The sequence below is a fragment of the Carcharhinus amblyrhynchos genome, unplaced genomic scaffold (assembly GCF_965287045.1).
Source record: "Carcharhinus amblyrhynchos unplaced genomic scaffold, sCarAmb.v2.hapA chromosome_152, whole genome shotgun sequence".
Classification (NCBI taxonomy): Eukaryota; Metazoa; Chordata; class Chondrichthyes; order Carcharhiniformes; family Carcharhinidae; genus Carcharhinus; species Carcharhinus amblyrhynchos.
The window spans coordinates 1-19104 of NW_027649892.1; the positions used below are offsets into that span (position 1 = coordinate 1).

The 19104-nt window shown below is 45.5% G+C and overlaps 1 protein-coding gene across 1 annotated transcript in view; it reads left to right on the forward strand.

Moving 5' to 3' along the window:
- Nucleotides 1-312: 312 nt before the first annotated feature.
- Nucleotides 313-19104, forward strand: part of LOC145338710 (lamin-A-like) — a gene marked incomplete at its 5' end in the record, with an annotated part of 62363 nt that continues 43571 nt past the window's right edge. Inside the window, 3 exons of the mRNA XM_080183109.1 lie at nt 313-436; nt 13626-13782; nt 13873-13998. Coding sequence (XP_080039235.1) covers nt 313-436; nt 13626-13782; nt 13873-13998 — 407 coding nt within the window. The remainder of the gene's footprint in view (nt 437-13625; nt 13783-13872; nt 13999-19104) is intronic.

The following is a 19104-nucleotide window of genomic DNA, read 5'->3' on the forward strand; positions in this document are numbered from 1 at the left end:
TTCCCCCCCCCCATCCCGTTTCTTCCCCCCACCCCATCCCCGTTTCTTCCCCCCCCCCATCCCGTTTCTTCCCCCCCCCCATCCCGTTTCTTCCCCCCCCCCATCCCGTTTCTTCCCCCCCCATCCCGTTTCTTCCCCCCCCATCCCGTTTCTTCCCCCCCCCCATCCGTTTCTTCCCCCCCCCCCATCCCGTTTCTTCCCCCACCGTCCCCGTCCCGTTACCCCACCCCACCCTCGTATTGAGACACAGTGAGTATTGTTTTTTGCACGCTATACAGACAAAACATATCATTCATAGAGCACATAGGTGAGAAAGAAAAATAGTGTCACAGTTACCAACAGGAGTGAAGAGAAAGAGCAGCCTAATATACGATAGGACCATTGAAAATAGATTTGTTCGCTGGAGCGGGCGGAGTGAAGGTCGCACGGAGCAAAGGTAAACGATTACCTTGGTAAAGATTTTCGCGGGCTTTCTAACGGTTTTTCTGATTTAAAAACTGGACAGGAAGCGGGCCGCGGGCTTTGTGGGAAGGGATTTTTTTACCGCATGAAGTTTGAAAGGAGGCTTGCCGTTGAGCGCGGGCAGCGGAGTGAGAGGGAAACAGAGTGAGCTGTAAGGGCTTTGGATCAAAGGGCTTGGCAGAAAAGGGCCAGGTAAGTTTAAATTCTTAACTGTGTTTAGTAATTATTAAGAGACTGTGATGGAGGGGCATGTGATGTGCTGTTTCTGTATGATGTGGAAGCTGGTGGACCCCAAGGTCTTTCCCAGTGACCATGGCTGCAGTAAGTGCTGGTTGCTGGAAGAGCTCCAGCTCAAAGTAGATGAGCTGGCCTCTGAGCTTCAGACACTGAGGCTCATCAGGGAGAGGGAGTGTAACCTGGATAATGGGGTGCAAGAGACCTCCCACACCCACTAGACTGGCTAACTCTAAGGGTCAGGAACAAGAGGCTGCTGGTGGTTGGGGGGGGGAGTGAGGAGGGAAAGATTGTGGGGGGCAGTGAGGAGGGGAGGAAGATTGTGGGGGCAGTGAGGAGGGGAGGGAAGATTGTGGGGGGCAGTGAGGAGGGGAGGGAAGATTGTGGGGGGCAGTGAGGAGGGGAGGGAAGATTGTGGGGGCAGTGAGGAGGGGAGGGAAGATTGTGGGGGGCAGTGAGGAGGGGAGGGAAGATTGTGGGGGGCAGTGAGGAGGGGAGGGAAGATTGTGGGGGCAGTGAGGAGGGGAGGGAAGATTGTGGGGGCAGTGAGGAGGGGAGGGAAGATTGTGGGGGGCAGTGAGGAGGGGAGGGAAGATTGTGGGGGGCAGTGAGGAGGGGAGGGAAGATTGTGGGGGGCAGTGAGGAGGGGAGGGAAGATTGTGGGGGGCAGTGAGGAGGGGAGGGAAGATTGTGGGGGGCAGTGAGGAGGGGAGGGAAGATTGTGGGGGGCAGTGAGGAGGGGAGGGAAGATTGTGGGGGGCAGTGAGGAGGGGAGGGAAGATTGTGGGGGGCAGTGAGGAGGGGAGGGAAGATTGTGGGGGCAGTGAGGAGGGGAGGGAAGATTGTGGGGGGCAGTGAGGAGGGGAGGGAAGATTGTGGGGGGCAGTGAGGAGGGGAGGGAAGATTGTGGGGGGCAGTGAGGAGGGGAGGGAAGATTGTGGGGGGCAGTGAGGAGGGGAGGGAAGATTGTGGGGGGCAGTGAGGAGGGAGGGAAGATTGTGGGGGCAGTGAGGAGGGGAGGAAGATTGTGGGGGGCAGTGAGGAGGGAGGGAAGATTGTGGGGGGCAGTGAGGAGGGGAGGGAAGATTGTGGGGGGCAGTGAGGAGGGGAGGGAAGATTGTGGGGGGCAGTGAGGAGGGGAGGGAAGATTGTGGGGGGCAGTGAGGAGGGGAGGGGAAGATTGTGGGGGGCAGTGAGGAGGGGAGGGAAGATTGTGGGGGGCAGTGAGGAGGGGAGGAAGATTGTGGGGGGCAGTGAGGAGGGGAGGGAAGATTGTGGGGGGCAGTGAGGAGGGGAGGGAAGATTGTGGGGGGCAGTGAGGAGGGGAGGGAAGATTGTGGGGGGCAGTGAGGAGGGGAGGGAAGATTGTGGGGGGCAGTGAGGAGGGGAGGGAAGATTGTGGGGGGCAGTGAGGAGGGGAGGGAAGATTGTTGGGGGCAGTGAGGAGGGGAGGGAAGATTGTGGGGGGGGCGGTGAGGAGGGGAGGGAAGATTGTGGGGGGGGGCGGTGAGGAGGGGAGGGAGGGTGGTGGGGGGCGGTGAGGAGGGGAGGGAGGGTGGGTGGGGGGCGGTGAGGAGGGAGGGAGGGAGGGTGGGTGGGGGGCGGTGAGGAGGGAGGGTGGGGTGGGGGGCGGTGAGGAGGGAGGGTGGGTGGGGGGCGGTGAGGATGGGAGGAGGGAGGGTGGGTGGGGGGCGGTGAGGAGGGGAGGGAGGGAGGGTGGGGGGCAGGAGGGGCCCAAAGGTCTCGGCCTCTCAATCTGCACAACAGGTTTGAGGTTCTTGCTCCCAGTGTAGACAAGAAGAGGGCTGTAAGGTTGATGTGCAAACTGCCCACGGTGCAGTGGTGCAGACACAGGACAAAGAGGAAGAAGTAAAGAGGAATGTAGTGGTAATTGGGGATAGTGTAGTTAGAGGTATAGACAGTGTTCTTTGTGACAGGGATCAAGAATACAGAAGGGTGTGTTGTCTGCCTGGTCTCATCTGGGCTGCAAAGGAACCTGGAGTGGGAGGGTGAAAATCCAGTTGTTGTGGTACATGTGGTTGCCAACGACATAAGCAAAATGGGAACTAAGGATCTGCAGAGGGAGTATGAAAAGCTGGGAATGAAATTAAAAAGCAGAACCGACAAGGTGGTTATCTCTGGATTACTACCTGAACCGTGTGCAGATGGGCGTAGGGTAAATAGGATTAAAGAGATGAAGGGTGGCTCAGGGATTGGTGTGGGAGGAATGATTTTGAATTTATGGGGCATTGGCACCAGGATTGGGGCAGGTGGGACCTGCCCAGATGGGATGGTCTTGGTCTGAACCGTGCTGGGACCAGAGTCCTGGCGAATCGTATAACTAGGACTGTAGATAGGGCTTTAAATTAATTGGCTGGGGGGAGGGTGCAGGGGTGGGAGAAATTACAATGTCTAAAGTAAAAGAGAGGGTACAATAATAAAGGGAGTAGGGGGCATGAGAAAGGTTGGTAGCGTTCCTTCAAATAGGGTCCAGATAAAGGCTGGGATAAAGGCACTATCTGAATGCACAAAGCATTCGGAGAAAAGTGAATGAGCTGGTGGCGCAGATAAGCAGAAATGGATATGATCTGGTGGCCATTACGGAAACGTGGTTGCAGGGTGACAGGAACTGGAAGCTGAATGTCCAGGGGTATCAAGTGTTTAAGAAGGATAGACGGGAGGAAAAGGGGGGTGGGGTAGCTCTGCTGATCAAGGATAATATCAGGGCAGTAGTAAGGGAAGATATAGGCTCCAAAAAGCAAAACGTGGAATCGTTGTGGGTGGAGATAAGGAACAGTAAGGGGAGGAAGACGCTGGTGGGTGTGGCCTATAGGCCCCCAAATAATAATTTGGAGATGGGGCGGACTATAAACAAGCAAATAAATGATGTGTGCAGAAATGGAACAGCGATAATTATCTACATATTGATGGGTTGACCCATGTCGGACGCGGTGGGCTTAAGGAAGAGTTCTTGGAATGCTGCCGGGATAGTTTCCTTGAACGGTATGTGACGGAACCGACGAGGGAGCGAGCTATCTTAGATCTGGTGTTATGTAATGAGGCAGGTAGAATTTGGGATCTTGTTGTGAGGGATCCTCTTGGGACGAGCGATCATTGTATGGTTTAGTTTTTGATGCAGATGGAGGATGAGAAAGTAGGATCCCGGACCTGTGTCCTCTGTTTGAACAGAGGGGAGTACGATGGGATGAGAGAGGAATTGGCAAATGTAGATTGGGGGCGCAGATTGGTCGGTAGGACTGCTGAGGAACAGTGGTAAAGAAGTAATGTAGGAGAAGGGATAATCAGCCGTGGTTATCGAAGGAAATAAAGGAGAGTATTAAATTAAAAGCTGATGTGTTTAGAGTGGCTAAAAGTAGTGGGCGAGTAGAAGATTGGGAGAGGTTGAAAAATCAACAAAGATTGACTAAGAAGTTGATAAAGGAAGGACAGACTATGAAGCTAAACTAGCACTAAATATAAAAAATGGACAGTAAGAGTTTTTACAAATATATAAAGAGGAGGAGGCTGGCTGGAGTGAATATTGGACCCTTAGAGGATGAGAGGGGGGATTTAGTGGTAGGAGATGAGGAAATGGCTGAGGCCTTAAATAAGTTTTTTGCCTCGGTCTTCACGGAGGAGGACGCAAATAGTTTGCCGGGTATTAAAGATAGAAGGATGGTAGGAGTTGAGGGCCTGAATGCGATTACTGTCACTAGAGAGGTAGTGCTTGATCGACTAGTGGGACTGACGGTGGACAAGTCCCCAGGACCGGATGGAATGCATCCCAGGGTTCTGAAGGAAATGGCAGAGGCGATAGTAGATGCCTTAGAGATTAGTGATTCGCTGGATTCCGGGGAAGTGCCGGAAGATTGAAAAACGGCTAATGTTACGCCGCTGTTTAAAAAAGGTAGCAGGCAAAAGGCAGGGAATTATAGGCCGGTTAGTTTAACGTCTGTTGTTGGAAAAATGCTTGAATCCGTCATCAAAGAAGAAATAGCAAGGCACCTAAAGAAGAATTGTTTGATAGAGCAGACGCAGCACGGATTCGTTAAGGGGAAGTCGTGTTTGACAAATTTATTGGAATTCTATGAGGATGTGACTAGTGCGGTAGACAGAGGGGAACCGGTGGATATGGTCTTTCTCGACTTTTCAAAAGGCGTTTGATAAGGTGCCGCATAAAAGGTTGTTACAGAAGGTTAGGGGGCATGGAGTTGGGGGTAAGGTGTTAACGTGGATAGAGGATTGGGTGTCTAATAGGAGGCAGAGAGTTGGTATCAACGGGTGCTATTCTGATTGGCGGCTGGTAACAAGTGGAGTGCCGCAGGGATCGGTGCTGGGGCCTCAGCTATTTACCATTTATATAGATGATCTGGAGGAGGGGGCTGAGTGTCGGGTGTCGAAATTTGCTGATGACACGAAGATAAGTGGAAAAGCAAATTGTGCGGAGGGTGTGGAAAGTCTGCAGAGGGATCTAGATAGGCTGAGTGAGTGGGCGAGGACCTGGCAGATGGAGCACAATGTTAGCAAGTGTGAGGTTATCCACTTTGGCAGGAATAATAGTAGGAGGGATTACTATTTAAAGTTTTATACATTTATTTTGAAGAGAAAAGGACAAAAACTTTAGGAATGGATTTCAAAGTACAAGGATTTGCACAGTGTCAAATATATTCTGTGGGATAAATTAGTTTACCTCGGTTGATACTATGCAGCCCATGTTTATAGTTGTAAGATTTACTTGTATGGTGGGATTACACTAGATGTTGGGAATGTTTGACAGAGTTCCACATGAAGGTATTGGTTGGTTGTGATTATCAGGGAATTCTGTGTGTTGGAGATTGTCCATAATTAGGTCAGGTTATACGTGGTCCTTGAAGAGAATGGCCTGAAGTTGTTTGTACAAAACATTTAAACACCCTGTTGAGTGTGCATGTTCCCTTCCTTCAATCCCTGTCAGCCAAAATGGACTATTCTATTCCTTGCTGACATGTAAATAACATACTAAATACACATTTGTGTCATGCAATGATGAGAGAATAGTCATCTCCCCATGGCATTCAATGGCATTACCATTGCTGAATCCCTCCACCATCAACAAGCTACGAGTTACCATTTCCCTAAAACTCCATGTAAATATTTTGTCTACAAGAGTGGGACAGCGGCTTGGAATTCTGTGGTGAATAACTCATCTTCTGACTCCTCAAAACCCTATCCATCATCTATAAGGTACCAGGCAGGAGTATAATTGTTTAAATATGTACTTTCCACTTGTCTGGGTGAGTGCAGTTCTACTCAAGAAGCTTGATATCTAGGACTAAACAACCCCCTTGATTGGCACCCTATTCACCACTTTAAACGTTCACTCCTTCCACCACTGCGGCATAAGTGTGCCTTATGATGCATTGCAGCAAATCACCAAGAATCCTTTGACAGCATGCTGTGAACATGTGACACTTTTCACCTGTAAGGAAACTGGGAACATGGGACATTGGCACCTGCAGGTTCCTGCCGGTACCACTCATCAGTCCTGATTTGGAACCAAATCACCATTCATTCATTGATAGGAAACAAAATCCTGGAACTCACTCCCTAATAGCACTGTAGGTGTACCTATGATAAGAAGTCTCACAACACTAGGTTAAAGTTCAACAGGTTTATTTGGTAGCAAACACCAGTAGCTTTCAGGGCTCTGCCCCTTCGTCAGGTGTACCTACAACATGTGGACTGCAATGGTTCAAGGCAGCAGCTCACCACCACCTTCTCAAGGGCAACCAGGGGTAGGCAATGGGCCTTGCCAGTGTTGCTCACATCCCATTGAAAGAATATAACAAAAATCCTACAATATGTAGATACTATCTCTTTACAATCCATTGTTTCATTAAAATGATATCTCAGAAGATGCTCCCCAAGAAGTGAATATTATTTTCAGTTTGGGATGGCTCCTTATTCATCCAGCTGTTTTTTTTGGTTGTTGAAGAATTTGGCATGGCACAGTAGTTAGCACTGCTACTTCACAGCACCAGAGACCTGGGTTTGATTCTGGCCTTGCATCACTGTGTGGAGTTTGCATGGCTTTCCTCTGGGTGCTCCGGTTTCTGCCCGCAGTCCAGAAATGTGCAGGTTAGGTTGATTGGCCATGGTAAATTGACTCTAGTATCAAGGGATTAGCAGGAGAAATGCATGGAGTTATGGGAATATGGCCTGGGTGGGATTGTGAAGTTCGGCACCTATCCATTAGGTTACGTGCACTCCTTCTCCCCACCTGTATGCACGTACTCTTAATTTAGGCTAGTAACACCAAGGAACTTTCCCTTTTTAAATGGTGCTCATAACGTAAATAGGAGCTGTTGCTCGTTATTTTGAAACAATCGCACACCAAAGCCAAGAGTTTAGGAGATGGATTCTGATGTGTAGCAAATTGAACTCATTTTGAAAATTAAGTTGATAGTAAATCAAAATCTGGGAGTTTTTATTTGGAGTTTTAATTTTAAAAAGACAATATATAGAAGTTATTGAAAACCCAAAGGTACATTGTTTGATATGAATTTCAGAAAATAATACTGATTGCATATGACACATTTTGTACATAGACATTGAAGCAGGGACGTTGAAATGATATTGAGCATATCATCTACTAGAATCACAGAAACCCTACAGTACAGAAAGAGGCCGTTCCTGCCTTTCGAGTCTGCACCGACCACGATCCCACCCAGGCCCTACCTCCATATATTTACCCACTAATCCCTCTAACCTACGCATCTCAGGACACTAAGGGCAATTTTTTAGCATGGCCAATCAACTAACCCGCACATCTTTGAATCGTGGGAGGAAGCTGGAGCTCCTGGAGGAAGCCCACGCAGACACGAGGAGAATGTGCAAACTCCACACAGACAGTGACCCAAGCCGGGAATCAACCCCAGCTCCTGAAGCTGTGAAGCAGCAGTGCTAACCACTGTGCTGCCCAACTTGTACAGATGATAGGAAATTAAGGAGTAGGGTTGTTGAATTTTTTTTATCCGTTCTTGTGATGTGAGCATCGCTGGCAAGGCCAACATTTGTTGCATATCACTAATCATCCATGAGAAAGTGGTGAATGAGCCGCCATCTTGCATGTCTGCAGTCCGTTTGGTGTAGGTACACCCACAGTGCTTGTTAGGGAGGGGCTTCATGGATTTTGACCCAGCAAGAGTGAAGGAACGCTGATTTAGTTCCAACTCGAGGGACTGTGTTTCTTGAAGTACAACTTGCGTGTGCTGATGTTCTCAAAAAATTGCTGCCTGTGTCCTTCTAGGTGGTAGAGGTTGTGGTTTAGAAAGCTGCTATTGAAGGAAACTTGGTGAATTGCTGCAGTGCACCTTGTAGATGGTAGACATTTGTGTCACTGTGTGTCAGTGATGGAAGGAGTGACTGTTGTAAGGTGATGGATGTGGTGCCAATCAAGCAGACTGCTTTGTCCTGAATGGCATCAAGCACCTTCAGTGTTCTTGAATCTGTACTCATCCAGAAAAGTGCGCGTATTCCATATTCCTGACTTGTGGCTTGGACTTGATGGATGGACTTAAAAGTGAGTCACTCACCACAGAACTCCCAGCTCCTGACTTGCTCTTGAACAGTTCAGATTTTGGTCAATGGTAACACCTAGACTGTTTGATGTTTGACGGATTTAGTTGTTGTAATGCCATTGTGTCAACTGTGTCTATGTTAGTAACACACTTGCCTCTGAATCACTTAACTCTCAGTTCACATCCCATTCCAGCACTTGAGGGCAAAAAATCGAGGCTGATACACCAGTGCGACACCGAGGGTGAGTTTACTGAGTGAATATGGCTGCCATGTTTACTATTGCAATATTCACGAAGTACTTCATTAACTGTGAAGGACTTTGAGCCATCATGAAAGGTGCTATATAAATGCAAGTTCTGGCATATTATGCAATCATCAGCAATATCGCCACTTCTGACTTATGGAAGGAGGGAAGATCATTGGAGCTGAAAGTGGTTGGGCCAAGGATGCTACCCTGAGGAACTCTTGTAGCGAAATCCCTTTGCTGAGATAATCGCCCTCCAACAACCACAACATCTTTCTTTGTGCTAGCTATGAAAATTTTGAGCCCTTGATGCTGTACTCTGTCAAATTACATGGAGAATCAGCTTTCTTGTGCAAGAAAGAATTCATAAAATCATAGAATCAGCAGTGCAGAAGGAGGCCATTTGGCCCATCGAGCCTGCACTGACAACAATCCCACCCAGGTCCTATCCCCATAACCCCACAGGTTTACCCTCCTAGTCCTCCTGACACGAAGGTGCAATTCATCATGAGCAGTCGACCTAACCCACACATCTTTGGACTGTGGAAGTAACCAGAGCACCCAGAGAAAACCCACACAGACATGGGGAGAATGCACAAACTCCACACAGACAGTGACGCAAGCCAGGGATTGAACCTAGGTCCCTGGTGCTGTGAGACAGCAGTTAATCATCCATTTTTTAAAGTGTGGTTATAAACCAAATTTCAGTTGGCTAAATATTTGGACACCATCTCGGGGAGAAGAATATTGAAAGTTGCTGATTACGAATTACAGCACAGCTGATCATAAAAGACAGATTAATATCTTGTTTGATCGGTTCCTGGAATAGTCAGGTTAGGTGACAAATGCCAAGAATGCAGCATTATTACTTCATAGATGTATAAAAACGTAGGCAGAAGAGGCATATAAAATTTTGAATATTGGCAATAAAGCAATTCTGTATTTGCACAAGATACTAATTAGTCCAAGTCAGAATATTCCATGCAAGTATGTAGGTTGCAGGTATTGTTCTAACCTAACACATTGATTGTCTCATTGAGTTAAAGTTGGCATCTGTGCCCTGAGACCAAAGTCAAACCTGCATCTTTATGGTGCATTTCATAATCTCAAAATTTCCCAATGTGCTCAAGTTCCTGGACTGGGATTTGAGTCAACAATCTTCTAACTTGGGTGAGGATCTACGACTGAGCCAGAGCTAACATTGATTTTTCTTCTTTTAAGGAATGGGTTGCAATAATGTCACTCAAGTTTCAAATAAACTTGCTTTGTTAGCTCCTGAAATTTTCATTCAGCTGCTTGTGAGCATGAGGGAGTGAAACAATAGATCCAGATTTGGGTTGGACTTGTATTGAATGCACAAAATAATCCTTGCTGGCTATAGATCTGTCTCCAGAGCTGTGAGCAATTTCGGCCGATCAGTTTCTCGCCCAACTGAACTCCGTGGACCTGAACCAAAGCAATTGTTTCAATCTTAAACTTGCTTTGTTCCCGGTGGAAATGCAACTGTTCCAAAGAAAGCTTACCAAACCACTTTGACTTGTACAATGTAATCAAAATGCCCAAACGCCTGACAAAACATGTACACCGCAACTGAGTTGGAATGATTCATTTGGACACCTTTCCATTTCATCACTCTTTGCTCATTCTGTAGGCTGGAGTTCTGTGCTAATGAGACGATGCAGTGTAAATGAAACATAATTTTAATTTAAAAAAAAATTGATATTGAAACAGCACAAAACTTAAATATAAAAGCAAAATTCTACGTAAGCTGGAAATGCGAAATAAATGATGTGGAGATGCCGTTGTTGGACTGGGGTAAACACAGTATGAAGCCTCACAACACCAGGTTAAAGCCCAGCAGGTTTATTTGGTGGTAAACGCCACAAGGAGCAGCGCTCTGAAAGCTAGTGGCATTTATTACCAACTTTAACCTGGTGTTGTGAAACTTCTTAATGTGAAGTAAAAACAGAGGATACTGGATAAACTGCACATAATATGATGGCCAAAGTTGTCCTACAGCACAGCAAAAGCCTTCAGTAACTTTCTCTGATTTGTTTTCAGAGTTTAGAGAATAAGCTTCCCAATGTTATAAATGTACCCCAAGCTACTCTGTGAATCCCCATTTTACACATTCCCAAAATGTGGTGCAGAGTTGCCAGGGGTTATTTTCTCCATTTCTTAAGCTGTCAGTATGAGCACTTCCATTTGTATTCTCTGGTCACCCTGTGATTTTCATATCGAATTTGCTGGTCGTTATTAACTGACTTTGCACACAGAAAATTAAACCTGAGAGCAGTCCTCTGGTGAGTTTTATTACATCACAGTTTCTTGGCATGAAGTATGCACGTCACATTGTATTTACAACATGCTGCCTGCAGCACCTCCAATAGGGGAATAGGTTAAATTTAATCTTTATCTTGTGGCAATTTGGTGGGAGGGAGACAAGTGGGGCCCTCACCTCTGCCCTGATACCCGGGATGGGAAGACTCCAGGGTGACCTTCTTGACCCGCTGCCGATTGTGACTCTTGGGTGGGTGATTAATGTCCATTTAAGAATCTGGTCCCAATGAGATTTACCCAGCAGTGGGTGGGAGATTCGCCATATGGGAAGCCCAAGAAGCAAACCCTCTTGGGTTGGGTGAGCTATCCGAGTGGGGGTTGCTCATTAAAAGATATTCTGTGGCTAATTGAGGGACCCAGCATCATTGGAAAGGAGGGCCTGCTCAGAGTTGTCCCCACCCCCGCCACTCTCTTGCCCTTATTGCTGACCCTTCTCAACCGTCACTCACCTGGGTCCCTTGGAAACCCTGGGCCTTGGGTAGATGCGTTTCCAGCAGCGGTCAGTGAACTCTGAGTGGCACTGCTGAGCAAAGCACAGCTGCCAGTCTGATTATCCCACAGCTTTCGGTTGACATGACTCTGCCAATTAAGTGCCTCATTGACACTGAGTGTAGTGGGCCTTTCTCATCAGAACCATGAAGGCTCCTTGCCCCTTTCCAGTAGATGGGTGACAACCATAGAATCCTGACGGTCCCAAAGGAGACCATTCAGCACAATTGAATCTGCACTCACTCTTCGAAAGAGCATCTTGTGCAGCCCCAAACATCGCCCTATTCCAGTGCATTTGCCATGGCTCTGTCGCCTCCGTTAGGTACCACCCAACATGTCACTTGTGCGGGAAGTCAACACTACCAGTATAAATATGGAAATGGGGAAGTTATAATGTAGGGGTGGGAAAGTTGACAGGAAATGCACGTAGACATAATATTCTTAAGCTGTTCATGTGCTTGCAAATCCAGGTTTGGCAGCTCAGCATTCCAGTTGCTGATGGGGAATTTTTGTCGTCCATATGATTTTACAGTTGCACTAACAAGAATAAACCTGTATTTGCATAAGTAACTTGTGACCTGTGTAGAGTACAGCTCCCCGAGCAATACCTTTATACTCTCCCTGTTGGTTTGGGCATGCAACAATATCCAGTGGCACTCATTATTTCATCACAATTGATGCTTTCAGGCATTTTGTTGGGAAGGCAGTCAAAATAATTTTGTAGAAAGTTTGTCTGATCTCCTTCTTTCCAAGTCCCCCCACTGCCAGGGCAGCTCCTGTTTAAACATATGTTTGCAGGTAAAATACCATTTGTTGAGCTTTTTTGAAACCGGTATTTTTTTTAAAAAATAAAGCGTCTTGTGTAACTTTTGGATGGCAAATTCTATTTACTCATGTTATTTTCCCTGGCGGTTGTTGGCACAGATACGATAATCCATCACAACTATAAGTGAACCATCTTGTATGGGATATAGTGAAAGTTCGATATGGAGCTGAAATTGAGGTAGCTCTCGCTCTTTATAAAGTATTGTCATGACTGGACTAACAATTCAGATCATTACAGTGCAAAAAAAGGATATCACAGGATGGAGAAATCTCAGATTGGAATATTCTGACTGGAAAGAGCAAAGATTGGGAGACGATATGATTGCTGTTGGTAGAATTGTGAAGGAACAAGATAGCACTGCTGCCTCACAGCACCAGGCACCCTGATTCAATCCTGGGCTTGGGTGACTGTGCGGAGTTTGCACAATTTCCCCATGTCTGCGTGGGTTTCCTCCAGGTGCTCCAGTTTTCTCCCACAGTCCAAAGATGTGCAGGTTAGGTGGATTGGCCGTGCTAAGTTGTCCCTTCGTGTTCCAAGAGGTTAAGTGGATTAGTCATGGTAAATGCATGGACTTAAGGGGATAGGACAGGGTGGGGGCTGTGGGTGAGTGGTGGTGGACTTGCTCTTTTGGAGAGCCAATATAGACTCGATGGGCCAAGTTGTCGTCATCTGCACCGTTAAGGATTCTATGTTCTAAGCTAGTCTATCTTGCCCAAAATAGTAGAACCAGAGAATATTGTACGTTTCATTGAGAACCAATTTGTGGAAACAATATTTCAGTGATCGAGTGCCAATCAGTGTATTGGTCCTGAGGGAGATGTTGGAAGCTGTTAACATCGATTAATTCAAAGGAAAACTGGACAGATTTCTTGCAGACAGCATAATCAAGGACCCTTTGCACCCTGGACTCTCTGCCACCTTTATCTCTCCAGAAAAAGATGGAAAAGCCTGAGGCCACGTACCAACCAAGATTGATTGCTATGATTTGCCAACAATTCTGTTATCATTGTTCCTGGCAATTTAATTGAGCCTATATTCCTTTATGGAAGCAAATTCTCGATGTAACATTGATATGGTCTTAGACTGCTGATTGCTTTTTAATGTAATTGTGGCAAGCATTATTTTGAAAAAATGAAGTGTGCCTTTGCTTTGTTAGTCTTTCTCCTCACTGTATCAGGAACTGTAACACTATATTCTGCATCCTCTTCTTTCCTTCTCCCCTGTGAACTCTTTGTTATATTTTGTCTGTAAAGGGTGCAAGAAATAATGTGTTTCACTGTATCCCAATGCATGTGGCAATGATAAATCAACCAATATTCCTTGTTAATTATTTTGTTAGTATAAATCCATCAGGTTGTTTTTGATTTAAATATATCATGTTCGAATTAGTAGAAAAAGTTAATTTCAGTCCTAGTAGAAATTTTTGAAATGACCATCAATTAAGCTGCAAATAATGTGATATTCCTTCAGGAAGAACAAAGCGGAATCAGATTTCAGATCTGCTTTGGCCGACGGAAGAGATTTGGAAAATTCTCTGCATTGCAAAGATGCTCAGCTGGCGACATGTCGGAGTGAGAAGAGGAACTTGGAGAACGAGCTTACCGATGTCAGACTTCAGCTTGCAAACGTAAGCATGGCAAGCCAGCAACCTTATTCCTTCCCCACCTCAAAAAAAAGGGAAGTTGATCCATCAGCTATATGTTCTGTTTTCCTGCAGGCGAATTCGACTGTCAATGATACCAAAGCGCAACTGCGTGATGAAAAGTTACGAAGCCGTAACTTGGACAACCAAGTCCGGACGTTGCAGGAAAAGCTGGATTTACAGAAAGACCGCCAAGACAAGGTAAGGCATCTAACGTTATAACTGTGCTGGGTCAGTCGACAGGGTGAACTCACATTGTTCATTGGTTAAAGATCTGGAAGTGATGCTCAATTCCAGAGTAGCTCAGTTGGCTGGAATCACCTCGTTCTAAAATGCTACAGAAGCACCGTAGCCAGAGTTCATCCATGTCCCTTTTACATTCAAACATGCACAGCCAGTCCAAAACTGTGAACAGATTTCTTTTTTAAAATCGGATAGGATGTTTCCAGTAACACATGGGTATCTGTACAGGCCGTGAATGCCTGACAAACTTGCAGCCAGATGTGTGACAATTTTTTATTTGCCCCGTCTGTTGCTCTTGATGACTGGCAGCCAGATGTTCAACACAGCTCATGAAGCCTCTTTGTGAGGAGGGTCCTCGTGCATCTGATGGCAACATTTCTGCCTCAATGCTATTCTCTGTCCTATGTCGCCCTAAAAGGAACATTTTGTAAGAATAAAACTGCGATGTCAGTGAAAGCTAATCATGTAGATCACAGAGATAACATTTAGTAGAAGTGATTAGCCCATATAAAGGAATTCAAGCCAAGGAAAGGGCATAGAGATGGTGAGGACAAAGGGCAGAGTTGGGTTTTGGTGATCCTAAGTTTAAACGGTTTGGTAGAGGGTGAAAACCAAAGCAAGAATTAACTGAAGAGGAACTAGAGAATAAAGCCAGTAAGACTCAGAGGAAGAGCAGTCAGGGTGTGGTTACTGATCAAAGACAGTCTAGAGGACTAAAGTGCATTTGTTTTAATGCGAGAAATGTAACAAGCAAGGCAAATGAACTTAAAGTTTGGATCCGTACTTGGAACTATAATGTTATTGCCATTACAGAGACTTGGTTAAGAGAAGAATAGCTTAATGTTCCAGGATGCAGATGTTTCAGGTGTGATAGAGGGGAATGTAAAATGGGTAGGGGAGTTGCACTGGTCAAGGAGAATATCACAGCTGCACTGCGGGAAGACATCTTGGAGGGCTCATGGAGCGAGGCAATATGGGTAGAGCTCAGGAATAGGAAGGGTGTAGTTACAATGTTGGGGGCTTAATATAGGCCTCCCGACAGCCAAAGGAAGTAAGAGGAACAGACGTGCAGGCAGATTTTTGACAAGATGTAAAAGTAACAGGGTTGTTGTGATGGGAAATTTTAACTTCCCCTATATTGCCTGGGATTCACTTAGTGCGAGAGGTGTGGATGGGGCAGAGTTTGTAAGGAGCATCCAGGAGGGCTACTTGAAACAGTCTGCAGATAATCCAACGAGGCAAGGATTCAAACTGGACCTGGTATTGGGGAATGAGCCCGGCCAGGTGGTCAGTGTTTCAGTAGGGGAGCAGTTTGAGAACAGTGACCACGATTCAGTAAGCTTCAAGGTACTGATGGATAAAAATAAATACAGTGCTCGGGTGGAGCTTTTTCTACGTGTATAAAGAGGGTTGGCCCACTCAAGGACAAGGGAGGGAATCTATGCGTGGAGCCAGAGGACATTGGTGAGGTATGAAATGAGTACTTTGCATCCGTACTCACCAAAGAGAAGAACTTGCCGGATGATGAGTCTGGGAAAGTACATGTAGATAGTTTGGGTCATGTTGAGATCAGAAAGGAAGAGGTATTCAGGGTCTTGAGGAACATTAAGGTAGACAAGTCCCCAAGGCTTATGGGATATATCCCAGAATACTAAGAGAGGCAAGGGAGGAAATTGCTGGGGCCTTGAAAGAAATCTTTGCATCCTCACTGGCTACAGGGGAGGTCCCAGAAGACTGGGGAAAAGTCAATGTTGCCCCTTTTGTTTAAGAAGGATGGCAAGGATAATCCAGGTAATTACAAGCCGGTGAGCCTTACGTCAGTGGTAGGGAAATTATTGGAGAGGATTCTTCGCGACAGGATTTATTCCCACTTGGAAATAAGTGGATGTATTAACGAGAAGCAACATGGTTTTGTGAAGGGGAGGTCATGTCTCACTAACTTGATTGAGTTTTTCGAAGAAGTGATAAAGATGAATGAGGGTAGGGCAGTGGATGTTGTCTATATGGACTTCAGTAAGCCTTTGACAAGGTCCATGGCAGACTGGTACAGAAAGTGAAGTCGCATGGGATCAGAGGTGAGCTGACAAGATGGATACAGAACTGGCTGTGACTTGGAAGACAGAGGGTAGCAGTGGAAGGGTGCGTTTCTGAATGGAGGGCTGTGACACGTGGCGCAACTCAGGGATCAGTGCTGGGACCTTTGCTGTTTGTAATATATATAAATAATTTAGATGAAAATGTAACTGATTTGATTAGTAAGTTTGTGGATGACACAAAGGTTGGTAGAATTGCAGATAGCGATGAGGCCCGTCAGAGGATACAGCAGATATAGATCGGTTGGAGATTTGGGCGGAGAGATGGCAGATGGTGTTTAATTCAGACAAATGTGAGGTGATGCATTTTGGAAGGTCTAATACAGATGGGGAAATATACAGTAAATGGCAGAACCCTTAAGGGTATTGATAGGCAAAGGAATCTGTGTACACAAGTATACAAGTCACTGAAAGTGGCATTGTCGGTGGAGAAGGTAGTCAAAAAGGCATACAGCATGCTTGCCTTCATTGGCCGAGACATTTGAGTTTAAAAATTGGTAAGTCGTGTTGCAGCCTCGCAAATCCTTAGTTAGGCCACACTTGGAATATAATGTTCAATTCTGGTCGCAACACTACCAGAAGGATGTGGAGGCTTTGGAGAAGGTACAGACAAGATTTACCAGGATGTTGCCTGTATAGAGGGCATTAGCTATGAGGTGAGATTGGAGAAACGTGGTTTGTTCTCACTGGAACGACGGAGGTTGAGGGGTGACCTGATGAAAGCCTACAAGATTACGAGGGGCAGAGTGGATAGTCAGAAGCTTTTTCCCGGGGTGGAAGGGTCAATTACTAGGAGGCATAGATTTAAGGTGCGAGGGGCAAGGTTTAAAGGAGATGTATGAGGCAAGTTTTTTTTAACGCAGAAACTCACTGCCGGGGGACAACTTTGTTATCAGGCTCACTGTGTTACCATAAAAACTAGTTAACGTATAAATAATTAAAACGTAGCAAGTACAAAGTACAAGGATGGGGGAACTTTGTGCTCGGAACAGCTGATTCAAGTTTCTGCTTTATCCTTTCATTCTTTCACTTTCGAAGAAAATGTTAAGTTTATGAGGGTGTTTTGTAGTGAGAACAGCTGATTCTTGTTTATGTTTATCTTTAAATGCTGGTTTATCTTTAAATGCCGCTTTATCTTTAATTGCCTTTTTATCTTTAAATGCCGCTTTATTTTTAATTGCCTTTTTATCTTTAAATGCTGTTTATCAAAATCCAGTATCATTTCACTTTCAAAGGGTTGGAGACAGAGTATGTCAATGAGTTTGCAGGGGAGCTACCTTTTTCTGGTGTTGGAAACTAATATATTCACATACATTCAAAACATTCCAGTAAATGTTCACCCCTTAATTAGTGGTACAGCTTCATTTTAGCACCTCCACCCCAATGCCTCCCCACCCCCATCCTTTTCGCCTCAGACCTTAACATTCCACACTTGCAGGCGGTTATTGAAAAGATTTTCAGTTCACCTTGATGCTGCAACAAGGGAAATAATTAAATCCTCCTGAATTGGAGTTTAACAATTTTGCATTGTTTTACCCTTTTAAAATGTCAATTTATTAGTGTCACAATTTATTGGGCTTAAATTAACACTGCAATGAAGTTACTGTGAAACCACCCCCCACCCCCCCCCCCCCCCAAAGTCACCACACTCCAGCACCTGTTCGGGTACACTGAGGGAGAATTTAGCATGGCCAATACACCTAATCAGCACATCATTCGAACTGTGGGAGGAAACTGGAGCACCCGGAGGAAACCCACTCAGACACGGGAAAAACATTGTAAACTCCACACAGACAGTGACCCAAGCTGGGAGTCGAACCCGGGTCCCTGGCGTTGTGAAGTAGCAACGCTAACCACTGTGCCACCGACACAGTAAAGTCTGGTTCCAATGTTGAATAATTTCATTACAATTTAAACCGCAATGCCCCCTGTCTCCTTTGCGCCTGCGATTTACTAGAAATGTGTTTGTTTTTGATTAATTGTGCTGAGTCTAATTAAATAGCAGAGTTGTAAAATTGTGCATTTTTGCCCTGGAGGTTAATTGAATATTATCAGCGATGGCATTATAATTTAACCACCTTCCCAAAAACCTAATTGCCTATCAATGTCCCTAGCTACCCTAGTCAGACAAATAATTAACACTATTTATTTATTCATCTGGCCCAGAATCTATTCTCTAATGGTAATTTTGTCTGAAAGTTCCCTCAGCAGCTGTTTAATAACAGTCTAGAAAACTCCACTCATTCATTAATAATTTCAATATGGTTCCCTTTCAAACTCAGCAGAACTTCATCCCAGCAAACCTTCCTTCTCTGCCTTTTCAAACCCAACCCTTATGAACTGAATTATTATGAATTGCATTATTCCAAAGGAAGGATCATTAGAAATTATGGATTCCTGACAGAGAATCTGTCAAAATTCCCAATGTTAAAAATATTATTTTGGGTGCCTCCCAACTTTGAGGAAGTGATTTCACAAATTATGGGATATGAATATGCAAAGTGGATGTTACTTGGATACATATGAATAAGGAGCATATATTTAATCCCCTGTATATAACACTTATGGTCAAATCTGCCTCTTTATTGACATGGTTTTATTTTGTTCGATCTTGCTTTCCGACATTCATCCCTGTCGCCCTCCCTCAATTCGCACCAGTTTTTTGGACATGGTTTTTTAGCTCTCTACGTGATACTCATCTTGCAAACAATGATTGATAGGTTTTCAAAATTGATTTTGTCTCTTTATCACTGCTACTTGCCTGGATGGAAGTTTCAGCAATTGAAAAACTGAATGGCTCCTATTTTTTTTTGTGAGGAGTGTGGGGATGACTTTTCCAGGAGCTTTTCATAGAATGATACAGCGCAGGAGGCCCTTCGGCCCATTGAGTCCAAAACAACACACCAGAAACACCTGAACTCCCACCTAACCCCATCTACCAGCACTTAGCCCATAGCCCTGAGTGTTATGA